This window comes from Anopheles gambiae, chromosome 3, assembly GCF_943734735.2.
Source record: "Anopheles gambiae chromosome 3, idAnoGambNW_F1_1, whole genome shotgun sequence".
Lineage (NCBI taxonomy): Eukaryota > Metazoa > Arthropoda > Insecta > Diptera > Culicidae > Anopheles > Anopheles gambiae.
In genome coordinates, this window is record NC_064602.1 from 94,681,399 (window position 1) to 94,699,763 (window position 18,365).

Consider the following 18,365-nt stretch of genomic DNA (forward strand, 5'->3'; position numbering starts at 1 on the left):
GATCCCCCCGTCTGCTCACAGTTTGGATCTTGCCGCTCATTTCTTTCGACACGGATTCTGTGGATGTGTCTCGAAGATATCGTTGATGCCTTCACATGCTTCCTCCTCTGCGCTTGGAGTGTGTTTGTGTGTGCCAGTGATGCCCTTTTATTCCCTTTCAACGCGTCATTTTTCTTCTTATTTTTTTTGCTTCCCCCAGTGCACTCCCGAATCTAATTTTACTGCACGCGACTTTCTTCGTGCAAGTAAAAACATGTCGTCTTCTTCGGGCGGTTCAAGGGAACTCCAGGCTTCAGTTACAGTGAGGGATTATTGTGTGTGTCAAAGAGTCTCCGAACATCATCTAAATTAATAAGGTTTTGTGGTCCATTACTCAGGGGAAATATTAAACAAAAAAAGTTATCGAATAGCTCTAAGACAGTTGGTCAAATGAACCTGTCAAACTGATCATTATAATCAATATAATCAATCAATATAATCAAAAAGCATTTGAAAATTTGGATAGAAAAATACTAATCGACATTTAACCCGAATTTTCCAAAAAATTCTAATTATCATTACAGATTCAACTTTTCTGATCCATCAATAAACAACTATTGCCCTCACTGTTCGGCTTCCAACCGCATTGCCACTGGCATGGTTCACTCGTCAATTAGCGAATGCCGCTCCAGCGTCATCGGAAGTGGGCACGGTTTCGAATGAATGAGCTTTAAATCAATTAGCTTAAGCCGGGCCAGATGTTGTGTTCTGTGCGTTGATCTGTTTCCTGCAATCTCGAGCGTGTCTCAAACATGTGGAAGTGGCAAGTTTTTGTTGTGTTTGTTTTGGGTGAGATGGGTTTTTTTTTACATTGCAGGAAACGATTTTTGGCAAAATTTATAGTAATTTCTTTTTTTACTTCTTTTTTTGGAATTTTGCAAGCAAATCGTTCACTTTACCTTTACATGCAAATCTCCCACCATTCGTTCAATGCAATTGAACCGAATTAATACGATCAAGTGGTTCCCCGATCTGCCGAGTGAAAAACGGAGGCGGTAGTGGTGTTTCAAGATTGTAAGCGCCAGAAGTGGCGCAACCAAGATACCAACTTGAACGCGAGTGGCCAATTTTCCCATCAACTGGAGCCGACAAATTTCAGTCCAGTCTCCAGACAGTGACTTAAAATGTATCTCGTCTTTGCCCATTGCTGTTGCCTCTCTCTCCTCTGAACACATCCTAGTCTGTGTATTGAGGTGGCGTAATCCACCACTTTGATACGTTTTTGTCTGGGACCGTTTGCTTCTCACGAACAATTTTCTAATCAACTGATTTACGCCTGCCGCAGTACGTCTGACACGCGTCCGCAATCTATACGCGTGCAATTGCGCAGCAGGCTGCATCTTTGGTGATAAAGTAACGCTTTCATTTTATGTTTCTTGGCCTGTAAAACATAAAAAAAAATAATTTAAAATGTTTCAACTTTAGCAAAAACTATCATCGTACGAATGCTGTTGCACTAACGACCAGACAGCTGCGTTTATGGGCGTTCCTATTTTAGGATAATCCGAACCGAGCAACGCTTCCAGTGGTGCGCGCAAAGCGAACTTCGCTCGCACCAACACTTAATCAGCGGGGCTGCGGCGACAGCAGTTGCGCATCGTTTGTCACGTTTGGTCGCTCACAACGAAAATCCCTTCCCATTCTAAAAGCCGGTGCGCTTTCATTCAATGGCGACAGTGATTCTGGCGTGAAGGGTTTACCGCTCATGCGAAAATGCATCAACAACTGCAAACTGCAGATGGATGCATGGTGAGGTTAAGGGCTTCCTATTTTGGTGCTATTTTCCATTCAAGTTTCGTGCGGTTCTAGGCGCTGCTGCCCATCTTCAACAAGCTGTGCCTAATAACGGACCGAGACAGCTGCTGAGACGCGCTTCGTCGTGTCATCGCAAATCCAAAAAACCGCATCTGGAACCAAAAACGGGGAGCACGTGATATTTTTAACTCTCATTCTCGATCCATGCTGCAAATTTTAATATGCTTGGGTGGTTTTTATTCTTCTCCCTTCTAATTCTGCACATTCCGCATACGCCTTAATTATTTGCCCGTTTTCCGATTCCGACGTTATCGCTTGATAATGAAAAGTATATAAATTCAATTAAAAAACAAAGACCACAACTGTTTTAGTGCGTTTGCACCGTCGATGCGTTGAAGATCTCGATCCAATAGCCGTCCGGGTCCTTAATAAAGGCCAAACCCTTCATGCGTCCCTCGTCCGGGCGCTTCACGTACTCGACGCCCAACCGATCGAACCGCTCGCACGCCTTCTTCACGTCCGGCACCATGATGCCGATGTGACCGTAGCCGCGCGGGTCACTGTTACCGTTGTGGTACTTAAATTCGGCATCGTTCTCCGTACCCCAGTTGCTAGAAAGAGAGAGAGGCAAAGAAATAAAAGAACACATCAACCATTATCGCATCGTTTTTTTTATGAGAGTGCCTTCCTCCTTTCCTTCATGGCGGTGGTACTTACTGGGTGAGTTCAAGGGTGCCCTTCCGGCTCATTGCCCACTGAACGCATTCCTTACGATCGGACGGCTGGTTGGCAATGTCCTCGTAGCCCATAAAGTACAGCGAAAACTTGGCCTCGGGGAAGTCCAGCTTGCAGAGCAAGTTCATCCCGAGCACCTCGTTGTAGAACGGGAGCGATGCACGCGGATCTTTGATGCGGTACATCGTTTGCTGGAACAGGAAGTTCTGCAGCCGGAAGTCATGGTGTCATAAAAAAAAAACATTAAAAACGAAAAAGACGATCGATTTTCAAACAAGTGAAGTGATTAGTTGGATGGCAATGACTCGGTAGGAATTGGGCGCATGAGAGTGCTCTTGCACAAGCGATAAGATAATGCGGGGTTTTATGGTAAACATCCCGAATGGTCGTGGGGACGCTCTGGCTGTAAAACGTTTGACCATTCGCTGCTGCAATCGTCCATTATAGGAATGTGAACGATTAAAATTGCACCATGGTGTGATAAAAATAGTGAAAAGCATTATACAATACGAGGAAGGGCCACGGGCCGGGGGCGAAATGTAACCGGCATACGTAAAGGCGTACGAGTTCAATGTAAACAACACGCGGAAATGGACATTGTAGCGATGAGATAATACTTTTTCTAACACTAGAATACTTATTACGAGAAGTACGAAGGTGGATAATGAGTAAAAGATCCAAATTTAATAGATTTCTAAGGAAATGATAGCATTATTGAGCCTTTTCTCGTACCTTTGTGTCGGCATCCGGCAGCTTCAGCAGCTCCTTCGCTTCCTTGTCGGTCAGTCCTTCGCTCATTTTGCTGGATGTTGGGCTTTCTTCCACTTGCTAAGGCACAATACAATCTGCAAAAGGAACGGACGGATTGAAATATCAATTAAATAATGTTGCACAGCGAGAAGAAAGCGTCTGGTACCTTCCAACAATTCTGCGGAGTTAAATCCAATTGGATTTGTTGTATTATTCCCGTTGAAAGCGTCCAAATGACAGTTCCCCGCTAAACAAAAACGACAGTTTTCACAAGCTCGCTAACGCTCCTAATCGGTGCGATCTTCCTTCGCTGGGGAGCATTTTTGTAAGTCATTGTGAGGGTTTTGACGTTTCGAGCGAGGGTTTTGCAGGGTTCAAGATGGTCACCAAAAAGCTCGCGCTGGTGTGCGATTATGTTGGTGGACAAAATAAAAGGCCAAAAAAATAAATATTTTTCCATCACTCCCCTTCACCTCCTTCTTCATTGTCCCCCACACAGAGCGTTTTCATTTCATGTGTTTGACCATCGCTCCGTCGCTCTCGCTTGTTCGTACATGTTATGCTTTTAACACTACGCACAGGACCACCCAGCAAGCTAGAAGGCTGGAGCAGGTGGAGCAGCACCTAGATTAACGCAGGGGGGGGGGGGGGGGGGCTATAGTAGTCCCTTGACAATAAACATTAAACATTCCCAAATAGCCAGAATTGCTTAAGCAGCTCATTTTGGTACGCTAAAGATCGCTGCTCTAATTCGCCTTTTGCAGTAGATAAACAGCATCAAAGTTCTATGTGGGTCTTTCAAACAGCGCCTAAGCAGCTTCCTTATGCCACGATGCCAGGGATTATTTTTCTTTGTGTTTTATTTTCAAGCAAGCGTCATCGATGAAATAAACAACAAGATTTGTTTCGTTTAAACACATATGTATTTTTTTTTAAACTTTTGTATTGATGAATTACAAAAATTTTACACAATTTACTGATAATTCACAATCACTTCCCTCAATATTCATTCTTCAATTAACGAATCTAACTTGTGCAGCAGCAATGAGATTATTGCCGTCGTCCGTCTTTGACACTTTGACAAGAGCCACCTTGAACCGATGTCATGCATTAAAAAGCTATAAAGTTCCACCAAGTTCAGTACCGTTTCTTAACAAGCCTTCAAGTTCCATCGTGAACCCTACACATAGTGCTAATCAGCCGCAAAGTTCCAAAGAGTACCATGTGCCTGTTAAAAAGCTCCATAGTTCCGCAAAGTACCGTCTATCTCTTAATCAGCTACAAAGTACGACATCGGAACGATTTTTCGTTAAACAGCCCTAAATCAGCTATAAAGTACGAGCTGGCTATTTGGGTTAAAACCCCTCGCCTTGCCCTACGACATACTGTTCACACTGTCAGTGTTGAGCGATGCATAGGGTGAACCCTCATAACTATGGTGAATCAAAAACAAACTTACCGTTATTTCTGCTACCGAATTCAATCTCCCATTTTATTGGCATGCTCTTAGTCTATTCGAGCATTTGGGTATTTGTTCAGTACTTTTAACAATTCATTTTCTATTTCCTCTAGTTGCGCTTTTTCCTTCCGCAGCAATCGTTGGGAAAGGATTTCAATGAAGGGAGCTATACGCTGTCGCTCACTATCGTTCGGTTGACGACTGGAGGCTTCTGTACCCTCTTCCGTCGGCGAAAGATCCTCACCATCATCACAGGGTTTCTCCTCTACTAATAGCTGCTCCTGCTCTTCAAGATATTCCTCTTCCTCGTCATCGGAAGGATACGGTGACCCATCGATGCTAGATAACTGTTCCTGGTCTTCATCATCATCTGCGTTGAGAATCTCGAGCGAATCCAGGAAAAATCCATCATCGCTCTTGCGTACGGTTGCTGTCCGCGGAGCATTTGAATTCGATTGAGGTTCTGGTTTTGGCCGTGGAGATGATAAACGCTAAACGAGAATTTAAAATAACAGCAATAAAGATCAGTACCATGTGAAATTACACGCTGTATATGACTTACCCGTTTCTTTGCTTTGCCATGCTGAATCACATCAGTCAAGAATGTCATGGCGTCGTACGCATACCAGGATGGTTGATATATTTGATCCGATCCTGCGAAAGTATGTGAAAAATAAAAGCCTCGTACAGATCAAACAATTCAATCCCATACCTGTTGCATCTTCGCTTGATTGTAGAATTTTCCTCCTTAGGCGACGAAACTGAGCCCGCAGCGAATTCCACTTGTCTTTACAGTCTTCTACGTCGAGATCCATCTCATCGGCTACCAGCTGCCAGGTATCTTCCAGCCTTTTAACATTCCCATAGTCGGGGTGTGCTTTGTTCCACAGCAACGGATGGCTCTCCACAACCGCGATGAACTCCAGCGTGTTTTCATTCGAAAGAAAGTACTACAAAACGGCGAAACGGGGGCATTGAGGCCAAAAACGTAACACATGTTAACAATGCACTTACATTATTCTCAACAAACGTCGCCTCTGTTCCTTCAGGAATGTTTCCATACGTCTTTGAAAATAAAAAAGATAAAGTAAGATGATCACATTGTGGATACTAATTTAAATATAAAATCATCTTACCATATTCGATGCTTTCCCATAATCCATCGCTCTGTTCAGGAATGTCATGGCTTCGTATGCATACCAGGAAGGTCGGTATATCTGATCGGACCCTATTATTAAACAATAGAACATGTGCACTATCCAACAAAAGAGTATAATGCACTCCGCCATTTACCTGATCCCTCCTTGCTAGTTGATTGTAAAACCTTTCCTCTGATTCTGCGGAATTGGGCACGCATTGCAGCCCACTTTTCTTTGCAGACGTCTACATCCACGCTCATCTTTCTAGCGACCTCTTTCCATGCATCGTCAGCCTTTTTCGTGTACTTGTTGTCACGGTTTGCTCTATTCCACAGTACAGGCAAGCCCTCAATGATAGAAACAAGCTCAAGGGTGTTTTCCCGCGAAAGGGAATGCTGGGAAAAGGGGAATTGGAAACATATTTTTGCTAATATTTGACCATTTGATATTTTATGACCACTCACTGCATACTCGTCTAACGGTGGCTTCAATTTCGTGTTTGCTGTGCAGTATTGGGTGTTGTTTCCATCAACCTTTTGAAAAAGAAATACAATTCAATCAAATACAAACTCTATATGTAAATGGTGCAACATTACCGTATTTGTATCACCTTCACATTCCACTGCTTCGTTTAGGAATGCCATTGCTTCGTACGCATACCAGGATGGTTGATATATCTCGTCCGTGCCTTCAAGCCAACAATACATAATATTTGTAACGAATCTTGCCCACAAGCCACAGCCGAAACATATAACAAACCTGTTCCATTCTGGCTTGACTGTATCATTCTTCGCTTCAGCTTGCGAAACTGGGCCCGCAGACAGGTCCACTTCTCCTTGCACACCTCCACGTCAAGCTCCATCTTGGACGCTACCATGCGCCAGGCATTTTCAGTCATTTTTACATTCTTGTAATCGAGCTGCGTCTTATCCCATAGAAATGGTTCACTCTCAACGATGGCAATCAGTTCTAGGGTCCTTTCTGCGGAGAAAAAGTACTGCCGAAAGAATGGCGTTAGCAAACGACCAAAAAATTTACATCAAACAGTCGATTCATGCTTACGCTATGCTCGTCCAACGGCGTCTTTTGCGGCAAGATTGAACTGGTATAATCGATCTACAAAGATAACAAAAATAGTATTATAATTGTGTCTATTATGGTTGTTTTTAAGAGCGCTTTTACCTCCGGTTCGGGATCGTAAACCACCAGCATCTCTGCAGCCTCATCGTACTCTTCTTCGTACATGTTGCGATCTGTTAACATTCCCATGGATAGCTGGAAAAAGAAGAAGAAAATGAATGGACTACATCGAAGTCGCATCTCTATAACACTTCATACCACATACTTATTGCCCAAAGCTACTCACAACATATTTCTTTTAAATCACTTCAGCTAGGTCCGCGCTTCATCGATTCGTTTCCCGATCGGCTGTTAGTTTGTTTATGTTTTGAGGCGCGCGGACGGCATTTTTGACAGATGCTTTCTGGACGATTTGATTTGAATTCCCATAGAAAACGGTATGGGAAGACGAAATGGTGATAAATCCTATATCGCTACGAACTTATGCTTTTCTTCACTCAACCTTCGCCGATAACTAATCCAGAATAATCCATTGATGCAAAAAAACCATTGAGAAAACACTACCATTGCCAGTTGCAAGTTTTCGTGTACGCTTGTGTTTACGCCCGGCAAAACAGCTGTCAAGGTTAATACATTGTACGACAGCTGTTGCTGAAGGGCCGTCTACACGAGGACTACTCAAGATTCATATACGTTATTATTTCAATTCGACGTTAAATGTTAAAACGATGTTCGTTGCTTGTTAAATGTGAACATTACTTTTAATTAATGAAACGGTGTAAACACACAAAAAACCGAACAATACTGAAAATCCATTCAATAGGTCAATCAGTATTTGATTCTAGAAATTTAAACATTGCTTGTATTTTTAAGCAGCAGAAGTATTTATTAAGGTTTAAAAGTTTTTCTATTTCATATAAGCTTTTAAGTAATATATCCAAACATGCACCGTGCTGTAAAATATCAAAATTGGGAAAGTATAACTGATCCTACATAAACTCGCTAAAGAACCGTTGCCATTTTTGCTGACAGTTCCTTTCAAAACCATTCATTAATGGAGAATTACTACAACCAGGCCTTTGTGGCCAGTATCGATTCATTTGCTTGCCTTCATGTTCTGATAAATCAAATACTCTACGTTCTAAGCTCATTTTTCATACCACCCGGATGAGGCGCACACTTTACGTGACCAACTGCTGAACGTACTGGCTGATTAGCTGATTTTGATCCATCAATGAATGATCTGCACCAGCAGAGTTTGCAACCAATTTACCGATAGCATCCCCGCATTTCGCGAGTGTTTAGCACCTTCCTTTTTGCTCACAATTGACACCATAATTTAGAAATCAATTAATCACACACAAAAGGTAGGATTGCGTGACAGAGAGGAGAAGAGCCCTTCGTACTGTTAGCAATAGATCGAGAGCAAACCCAATCTGTCTGCTTCCTCAACCGATGATCATGCTTTGGTTGATGTTTTATTGTGACAGACACGCTCGATGGCTGATGAAAATAGTGACCGCAATAAGGGCTCAAGCTCACTGCTGCAACAAATGATTGCTGCTTGGAATATTCCCAAAAAGAGAGACCCTTTCCGGCATGTATGCATTCGAAAAAAAATCCCTTCAATATCTATTGTTCTACTACACAGTCGTGACTTTACGCCAGGGGGGTGGTGATGCTTTAAGGCGCATGCTGTTGATGAGCCTGGACCACACAGCAAAAAACTGCACGCAGACACAGACGAGCAGTACAAATTGCTTGCGCCATTAATCACAAGCCCGAAAGCGGAAGCGAAGGCAAAGCTAAAAAGGCACACACCACACATGGAAGGGAAAATCCGCCGATCCCTTTTACCACCAGCGTCAGCCTTGAATGGAGTCACAACATGGCTTGGATAGCGATCGATCGATCTCTTCCCTTCGATGACGTTTCGGCAGCAATGAAAGGGCCCCTTTCGTCATTGTCATTTGCGACGCAAAATGATTTCCAGGAAAACAAAACAAAAGCTAACAAACCCACTAAACCCAGTACTAATCACAGGAAAACAGACGTCACCTAATCCTAGTTTCTGTAGCTAATCGGACCAGCGAAATGAGAAACCGTCGCCATTCGTCACCAAAATGCACCGACGTCATGATGATAACGGTAATGATTCAGAGTGTCAAACTCCCGCCAGGACGCAGGTCTGCACAGGTAATTCACGAGTAAATAAAACCGAAAACGTAATGCACGGTTTTACTATCCCACCGTTATCTCGTGCAACGTGTTTTTGTTACCCTTCCTCGAGGAAAAAAAAGACTTTTCCCACGTAATTAATTACGCAGTACGCGACGCTTAATCCTTGCCCTTGCGTCCTTTGCCACCGACAGCGCGTGGTCATCCACATGGACAGCATCGTTCAAATTCGTTGCATGAAAAGTGCTCAACATTTTACACAGAACCACTCTCACCACCGTCCGACAACCAATGCCCTTCCCTGGAATTTCCTGGAATTTCTGTGTACCAAGCTGCATGCGATATGTGTGCTTCTGGCGCTGTGGCTGCGGCTGCTGCTGCTGCTGTCCGAATGTAGGTCAGTAGGGAATCAATTCGTAGGGCTCTCGGGATGCGCACAGGTAGTATAATCACCACCAGTCGACCCCAAGAAGAGGACGCTGTAACGAAGCCCCCCATCACACACACACGATAAAGAGGCAAAAAAAACTGGAACAGAACAGTAGATTTAAAAAACAAACGAGACAAAAACGACATTTTTCATTCCGCACCATCCAATGCGCGATGCGTCCCCTCTCTCTCTCTCACCGTGGTGCACTCGCGGACGCGCGTTATCGCACGCCAGCCCGCTTTAAGCCCAGCTGCTCCGGTTTCCCACATTTCCCACATATCTCCCAAACTAACTAACAAAAAAAACGTCCCCCCTTTTCACCACTCCTACTTGGGGGTTCATTTTAACTATCGTTTTCGTCTTTCCGATTCTGTTTGTATGTTGCCACCACCCACCAGGAAGGGGCAACGGGTGTGGTGTAATGCCCCTCCCGTAAAAGGGCTCACACTCCAACATCTTCCCTTACCTTTACAGTGCAACGCACCTGGCAGAATCATGGTGTGCTTCGACCTATCATCGTTGGTACGCGTGTGTGTGTTGTTATTCGTTTTTTCTTCCTTTTTTTGCTTATTTTTTTTGGGCGGGAAGCGACGCCACATCTCGGGATCAACGATGAGTTTGAAAAGATGGGGCAGTAACAAAACAAAAACACAAAAAATGCACCAGACCGGGAAGCTTCCGAGCGCCCCATGATGGTCAGTGATTTATGGGACGGATGGATGAGGACCGCGCTCTCCACCGAAAAGGGCTGGGAAGCGATTTCAATTAGTGCGTTACGGCGCGTGGGGGAGAGGGGAGGACGAAGAAGTCGAATTAGGACCGGCTTAAAGGGACGAACCCTTGCCCGTACACTTTCATTGCATGCGAAGGGTCATTAAAACGGTGCATCTCCACAGTCCACACATGGGTCATTTGTGCGTCTTGTTTTTTGTTGATGTCGCAAAAATAAGGATTTTAGGGCGGAAAAAACACACACCCGAACACAAACAAGCTGGCTGTGCTGTGTGTGTGTGCTTTTGCTTTACGAGTTTGTTTTCGTGTTTCCGGGGTCCCACCGTCCTACTGAAATGGGCTAATTGCAGCTCTTCAGCCCATTTGCAATGGGAGGCTGGCTATCAATTTTCAACAGCAAAGGTACTCCTAATGCCACACGCTGGTACTGACCACACGACGACGGCTGACCACCACATCTCGGAAGGTACTCACAACAGAATCCTGATGGTTGTCATGGTTTGTTGGAGATGTCGATTCGAACCCGATAACTATGTTAAGGGCCTGTGTCTGATGCTATCTCTCTGCACTCTAATCTTGTCCCATCTTGTCCCGGCACAGCTACCGATGCGATATTTGATCCTGAAGTTAAGCTCAAGCAGAAAGCAACAAAGGAAGATTGCTTCCGTGTGTTTCGATTTGATCGTATTCTTAACGCTTTTTGGTGCCTCTGCTGAGCTACTGACGCTTGTCAGCTGGATGAAAGATGCATAAACAATTCCATGAAAAAAAGAAGGTTCAATCCTAATAGCTGCTCACTAAAGGAAAGCGAAGAAAATACACACACACACACACTTTTTAATGCATTATTAACAATAACCGGGTTGCCAGAGGTTTGTTGGCGGCTTGGTGTGATCTACAATTATTGCTCCTCAAAACCACGCACGGAAATCAACGATAAACTAAAAAATACAGGCCAATTCTTACAAACTACCGTTGGAATAAATTGTCTAGTTGTGTGCTTTTTTTTTGCAAACCTTTCCTTCCTTTTGGGCAATTTTCTCCGCCAATTTGTCCTCCGCGCCGGATAAAGGTGTCGAATAGCTAGAATCCTTCGATTCCGTTTTCAATACGGGTTCTTTTTTGGGTCACACATCGTTAACACTTTTCTGCATCCAGGGGTGTACAACTTTCGTGTTTCAAGAAACGGTTTATCCTTCTTAAAAAATGCATTTTTTTGTTTAATGATTATTAAAAGGGGGGAATGCTCTTTATTATAAGTTTGTCTAAAAAAGCATAAATTATACATCCCCTCTCACCAAAAGGTTTACGACACTTTCGCATAAAATCTAAATTCTTCCCCCATTTTTATGCAGAAGGTTCGTCTCCATCGCCCAAAAACGCGACAACGGAGACAACGAACCCCAAACCGTTTTTACCTTCTCCGATAACATTCGGCCGGATAATGATCTGCTCGATCTGCTCGATAGAAAACTGCAACGGAAGAGATCTACGCTTCCTGCGTTCGCGCCCCACTAACTTCCGGAATCGTTGTCGGCGGCTGAGTCACATCCCTCACACGCACAGCGCGCTTCCGCAACCGTCCGAGATATGCGAAGCGGAATGCGCTGGCGGAAAGAATTTCGTACAAAACATTCCAATCCCGTGTTTGCGCATCTTCCCACCTTTTTTTCTTCTTCTTCTTCTTCCTCGGCAAATTGTTTACAGGTGCAAACGACGTCACACATTAACACGCCCACCCGCCCCAGGGGGGGGGTGTGAGAATAAGGCGCAATTTTTGGACAATGATCACACCTTTCACGTTCTGCTTGTGATGGTGTTGGATCTTGAGCTGAGAAAGTCATTCGGGGTAGCCGTGTATTGCCGCCGTCGCTGGGTTATTTCCTCTGCATAATCTCCGCTTCCTTTTTTGCGCGTGGGCAAGTCACGCAGTTTAGGGTTTCCCGCCAAAGATAGCACACGCACACAGGTGTTCGGAGGTGTCGCACGATTGATTTGTCATATGTTTTGTGCTATTGTTGGGTGTTGCGTTGAATAAAATAAAAAGAACATTGGCGCATGATGAGGTATCACCTACACCTGTCCGTTATCTGTCCGATGTGGTCGCCGGGGGGATTCCAAACATGTTGCTCACCTGTGGGCACTTTGTGATCGGTACCACACTCGCTCGGTGAGAGCGGTATCGTTCGATTTTTGTTTGATAAAACTAATTAGCTGGCGCCCTGTGCGCACAGAAGGTGGCGGTATTTCCGACCGACCGCTCAGCTGATAGCGCTGAAATTGAGTTAATTAATTCTAATAGTAGCTCCGGTTTACCAAAACGACGGTATCTTATTGGGGACGAATATCAGCTCACGCAACACCACGTGGCACTACTCTCCCCTTTTTCCTATTGTGCAACAACATGGACTAACGCTATGCTCCACTCTTGCAGATGCAGAGAACTATCCCCGCCTCTTCCTCCTCGTCATCATGGTGCCATCGCATAGATAACGGGTCTGATTATGCACTCCCGGAGGGATTGGGGCGAGAGCCGCACGATGCACTGATAAGAAAGATTGCTCGTAAATACTCTTGCGCCAAGGGAGCAAAAAACCAAAAACGATTGCACGCCGACCATCGCTTGCCGATCAACCCCGCATGGGCAATGGCCCGTTTGGGAGGCACAATCTAATATTATCCACGTACCATGCCGGGTTCCCACGTGTTGCCCACGGGCGATGATTGATGCCGTCCTAAAAAATTCAATTTTACGCCGTCAAAAGCCCTTCTTCGTTTCGGTATGCGCCATCAGCAGCAATTGATTGCATAGCCCTTTTTTTCTCGTGTCGTGATGAAGGCAGGAAGGAGAAATTTGTGAACCATTTCAGTGTTATTTAAATGCAAAGAGATGTTTCGTTTACCTTGGGGTGGAAGGTTTTAAGCAGATTTCGAGCTCAGTGCTGTGTTAAGTCTTCGCCACCACCTTCGGAGACACGGTAAGTCACGGGAAAAGCCCGACCAAACCGACACCGCAGAAGACGCAGTCATTGCTGCCTTCTCTCGAGTGCTAAATGAATTCGTCTCACTTTCACTCGGAAGTTCGATTTCCAGCCGGCTTGACACGGTCGGTGGGGCCATCGACAACTGCGGCGGCCTGTACCAACGGGACCTGTGCATGCGCCAAGGTAGGGGGGGAATTAATTAGTCCTAACGAACGCACGCAACAATCTACCCAACTCGTTCACCGTTCTCACCTCACACGCCCGGGCAGTGCGTAAGCGCGCGCGCACGAGGCACGCGTCTGCACACTTGCTCGTTCGTTTCCTCCCTCCCGAACATATGACGGACGGTGACGATTCGTTTCGGGAGCAATTAAAGTACGCCAGAAGTCAAAGTCAATGGTTTCGCTCCCGCCTGCTTCCCGCTTCCCCAATCCAAGGAATGACCTCAAAAGTGTTCACCTTTAGCGGGCCCTTTTCTTTCCATTCCTTGACACCAAAGCCGGTAAGAATCCGTTGTGTGGTGGTGGTGAGATGTATGATTAATGTAAATCGTTTGTTTGATGTTTCAATCGCGGCGGAAGAGCGGTAATCCACCGATCCTTCGAAAACCGTTCGCTGCGCGGTGTCGGTGCCACTTTGTGTGGGAAAGTTTTATGAGTTTTTGGAGAGAATATCTATCATACAGGATTAACAACGTTCGAACAGAATGTATCATGTGCAATCAGCTGTAAATTCGGTGAAAGAAAAATGGAGAACAAGTGCCTATGGCCAAGCGTATTATGGACTAATTCTGTCCTATTAAGTGAAACAGTATCGAATTACCGTCTACTTTCACGCTTTTTCATCACTTAAAATGAAGAAAATTCTTTGACTCACCCATCTATGACGCATTGGTAAGCGATTGGTCAAGTAACTAATTAACAAGTTCAATGGAATTCGATCCATTTTTATAAAGACAAGAGCATTTTTGAATTATTTTAACGAAATCAATGTGATTATATTTCGCGCATTGAAGTTTTTAAAAGATTTTTTCATTAATTGTTCCATCTGTTAACATTCTATCATCAATTGAAAGTGCTCAACTAATTCAGTTTGTTGCAACTCGCAACGTACTTTGTAAAATTTTTGTCACGCACTGTAAAATACCCACGAGGCAACTTCGTTGCATCTTCGGGTTTCAGGCGTTCGCGTTATGCTCAAATGCAGGGTTGCTGGTACAATACGGTGAAATAGGAAAAATTTGAGAATAAAGGCCAGTTGATGATTTTTGTTTTAATTCTTCTAAGCCATAGTTCCCCATAGAAAAAGAATAAGTCGTAAATCAAGCTGTCTTTTGAACCTTGAAGGTGTAAATAACATTGATGTATGAAATGACATGTAAAGAGCCAGAACTAATATCTACTAAATGGCTAGAAGTATAAGAGAAATAATAATAGTTCAAACATTTGAACATTCAAATACAAGGAATATGAATTTTATATTTCATAAAGTCAAATGTAGGTTAAATACAATATAAGCATTTAACAAAAAAAGATGCGAATACGCATACTATTTTGGAATGTTACTAAATTCGCGAAACGCCACCCCTGCAATGGCCAATCGCGCCAAGGGCTCGTTCGTGCGTTCGTACCAAACAGATTTTCCCAGTTCGTGCGCTCCGAGCCCTCCGACACCGCTGCTAGTTCAAATCGACTATTCCGACGGTGCGGTTCGTTCGCGCGGTCGCTCTCGACCCAGAAAAAGAAACATACATTCACACGTTCGCAACATTCGCGATCACGCTCGAACAAGCCTAACAGAGATCGAGGGGAGGAAAATCTCGTGAAAATTAAAGAAACCAAAACAAATCTGCATCATTTTGCCTCCGCGCAACTCGCAACTGCAACCAAAGAGGCATTTGGAAGTGTATTGATTGATTCGAGTAAAAAAAAAAGAAAACAAACAAACAAACAAAAATCGACATTTCGAACCGATTCGAAAATTGAAACGAAACGAAACGCTACCGCTAAACCAAACCGCGTGCCCCGAAGTGAACAGTTTTCAACAGTGGCTAAATAAGGTACGAGTGAGCAGTGGTGAGAGCAGTTGGAGGAGGTTCACAGCAAGAAGCAAGTGTTCAATGTTTTTCTCACAGCATAAATACCGGTGATCGCCGGTGCATTTCCGCGACAGCACCACCGCAACTGTTCTTGCGGTGTTTTGATCAAATCGTTCGCTCTCGCTCAAACTGTGGCTCAAGCTGTGTGGCGTTTTTCACAGCAGCAAGGCGTTCTTCTTCGCAAAAAACGGCAAGTGTGTTGTGAGTGATTGGGGCGATTGGAAAAAGTGTTTGTTATCGTGTTAAAAAGCGAAGATCGTGAAACTTGATGCAAGTGCCGGCAAGTGCAAGTGGATCGAAGGGAAGAGAGAATAGGATACCTCACTTCCAGTGTGTGTGTGCAGCTAGTGAGTGATGTATTGCATCGAGGGAGAGAGAGAAAAAAGGCCACAGTGCATCAGATGACCAGACGAACGAGTCAAGCAGGATGTGAATCGCGAGAGCGACGACAGAAGAAAAAACGATCGTTTAAAACAAGACACCAGCATTCTTTCCTTTTGTTTTTTGACCTGTGATCCTCTCGCCAGGGCGCGGAGGATGCTTATACAGTGTTGTGATCATTGCCAAAAACAAAATTGAAAAAACCAAGAATTGAGCTTATTGAAAACCGCCTCGCTTGAGACTGGCTATCAAGATCGTTATCGGGTTGCGCGCGTTGTGTTGCACACGTTTGGCCCGAAAAAATCGTCTCCTTTCATATCTTTTGTAGCGCTGCAGATTCCTTTGCCGCTTCACGCCAACAAAACGAGCACAGCAAGAATGCAGAACGATTGGGGCGGCCGGTTTAGAGGTCCTTTTCAACAACAGCACCAAAAGAAGCCGTTGATCGTTTGGTCCAAGCCGTCAAGTGAAAATTAGCAGCAAATTGGCGGTTGTTTGCTTGCACTCGTTAAAACAAGCGCCCTTAAGGGTTTGGCTTTTCTCTCTTCCGCCCCCAGGGGAGAGCACGCCCGTCGCACATCGCACCGTTTTTTTTATGGGACGCTGGCGTCCTCCCTGCAGTTGCGAGGAGACGCCCTGACCAATATAGCCGGCAGGGATTATTTGAAGGTACAGGCAGCACACGGACGACTCTCTCCGTATGTCTCTCTCCCGTTGGTCTCTTGGTTGGTTATAGAGCAACAACAATTTGCATAACACAATTCCCATGCTCCTCCTTCTCCTCCTGCCGCATCCCCAGGGCACGATGGTGAAGGTGTTTGAAAACAGAACCCAGAACACAGACCTCCCCCTCGCGCGCACACTCACACAGAAAATGCCTCCCATTTGAAAGTATAATTGTAATCAGTGTACGACTCTCACTACCGTTTTATAGGCGACCTGGGCCTCCCCCAATCCCCACCTTGGGTGTTTGCACTTACTTTGACCGCATTTGGACCGCGGCTGGGTGTATGTGACACAACCGCCCGCACGGTACATACACACGTTGGTGGCCACCTACTGCTCTGCTAACCGTGTGCGTGTTTGGCGTGCTCGGCCTGTCTCGGGCCTGTCCACATACAACCCGATCACCTAAAACGCCGGGTGAAAACGCGTGGGGTCAAACTGGGTGACTTTTGTCGCACGACACTGCCGCTTCCACGCCACATTCTAAGCCGCTTCGATGCGACTACATGGTAGAATTGGCTAGTGGACAGTCGATAGCGTGCTCGGATGACTCAACAACATCTCAAATGTTTTTGTTTTCTTTCTCATTAATCTGCAGCATTTGACCTTTCCGCAAGTGTTTCGCAAGTGATCTCCGCTCTCCCCCAAGCTACAGACACACGCGAGTGATCACGTTGCACAGTGCGAGTGTTTAGTGAGCGAGTGTAGAAAAGTGTCGTGTACAGAAAAAAAGCAATGCACAATAATCGCATCCCACGATGATGATGATGATGATGCGTGCCAGCAGTTGTAGCAGTAGTGATAGCGACTCCACTCTAATATCCAACAGTCACCGGCGCCATCTCGATCCTGACGAACGCTGCGAGATGCGCTCGACCGACGAACCCTGCCGCACCACCGCGCTAAGCTTCCGACGGACACTACACACACCGGTAGCGCGGGGCAAAAAACACACGTACAGTTACCCACACCACCATCACTACACTGCTCTTACTCCGCCTCCCCATCGGGAGGTCGTACCGGGCGGTGTACGGTGCCGGGTGGTGCCGAGTGTGGTCAGCTTCCTGTCCAAGTTCCTGTTGTTCCTAGTTATCTGTGATAGTCAGACAGTATCCCGTGCTGCATTTCGGACTTCCGTCGCCGCTGCCGCCACCATCGGCCACCCGGACGTCTACACCGACAGTATTATTAGCAGTGGAGGCAGTGAAGATGATGGTGGTGGTGGTGGTGGCGATGTGGAAGTTCAGCCCAGTTCCGGCGCGGCCATCAACCACACCAAGCTGCAGGAGATCGTGCTGGAAGGACTCGGCCTGAGCGCGCTGCCCGACGTTCGCCTGGTAAGTGTCGCGCGGGTTTTTGCCTAATTAATCGTATCCGGTGCCTGAACCTCCCTCGCGCCCTTCGGTTTCTCGTGGGACTTTTGGAATGACGCAAAAAGACAGACACGATCATGCCCTTGTGGTATTTGACTTTAGTACGAAAATAGGCCCACAAGCGGGGAAATGTTTGGAAGGAATAAGTTTAAAATTAGGAAAGCAGTTTGAGCGGGCACTTCAAGTTATTGCTGCTCTCTGTCTCTTTACGATCCATTAACATGTGTGAGTGCGTGTGATTGAAGAAACAAAAAATCAATCTAAACTACACTCTCTTCAAATGCGACCAGTGCGCACATAGCCTTACCTGCTGCACTAGGTTGTAGTTTTAGTTGATGAGCTATAAACATTTTCAATTAACGGTGTTACAAAGCCGCGCCCCGCTCCTTCACTCGGTGAAAGTGAAAACTGGTCCCACACAAAGCTCGTCTTACTCTCCTCACTGTGTGGTGTGCACTAGTGGTGGGAAATTCCTGAGTAAACCTGGAGGAACAGCACAGCCAATT

At 45.4% G+C, this 18,365-nt stretch overlaps 3 protein-coding genes across 8 annotated transcripts in view; 1 reads left to right on the plus strand and 2 right to left on the minus strand.

Moving 5' to 3' along the window:
* Positions 1–2,008: 2,008 nt before the first annotated feature.
* On the minus strand, positions 2,009–3,555 carry LOC3291507 (lactoylglutathione lyase). The gene is made up of 4 exons (XM_320453.5): positions 3,446–3,555; positions 3,262–3,374; positions 2,512–2,735; positions 2,009–2,405 (listed from the first exon to the last, which is right to left on the minus strand). The coding sequence occupies exons 2-4, from the start codon at positions 3,325–3,327 to the stop codon at positions 2,162–2,164; spliced, it is 534 nt and encodes a 177-aa protein (XP_320453.5). The 5' UTR covers positions 3,328–3,374; positions 3,446–3,555; the 3' UTR covers positions 2,009–2,161.
* A 1,188-nt stretch (positions 3,556–4,743) lies between these two features.
* On the minus strand, positions 4,744–7,590 carry LOC3291508 (uncharacterized). Of its 4 annotated transcripts, none has more exons than XM_061657416.1 (12): positions 7,244–7,590; positions 7,060–7,130; positions 6,940–6,993; positions 6,637–6,874; positions 6,474–6,565; positions 6,342–6,410; positions 6,032–6,272; positions 5,875–5,966; positions 5,753–5,803; positions 5,451–5,688; positions 5,301–5,392; positions 4,744–5,229 (listed from the first exon to the last, which is right to left on the minus strand). In XM_061657416.1, the coding sequence occupies exons 2-12, from the start codon at positions 7,120–7,122 to the stop codon at positions 4,786–4,788; spliced, it is 1,674 nt and encodes a 557-aa protein (XP_061513400.1). In that variant the 5' UTR covers positions 7,123–7,130; positions 7,244–7,590; the 3' UTR covers positions 4,744–4,785. The 4 variants fall into 4 exon arrangements, with proteins under 4 accessions (XP_061513400.1, XP_061513398.1, XP_061513399.1 ...); XM_061657414.1 differs by having other exon boundaries at positions 7,060–7,152; XM_061657415.1 differs by having other exon boundaries at positions 7,060–7,152; positions 7,223–7,590.
* A 7,382-nt stretch (positions 7,591–14,972) lies between these two features.
* Positions 14,973–18,365, plus strand: part of LOC1280598 (uncharacterized) — a 34,879-nt gene continuing 31,486 nt past the window's right edge. The window contains exons 1-2 of one of the 3 annotated variants that reach the window (XM_061658523.1): positions 14,973–15,580; positions 17,085–17,823. In XM_061658523.1, the coding sequence (XP_061514507.1) occupies positions 17,245–17,823 (579 nt within the window). In that variant the 5' untranslated portion in view covers positions 14,973–15,580; positions 17,085–17,244. The remainder of the gene's footprint in view (positions 15,581–17,084; positions 17,824–18,365) is intronic. The other 2 variants (XM_061658524.1, XM_061658522.1) reach the window with 2 other exon arrangements.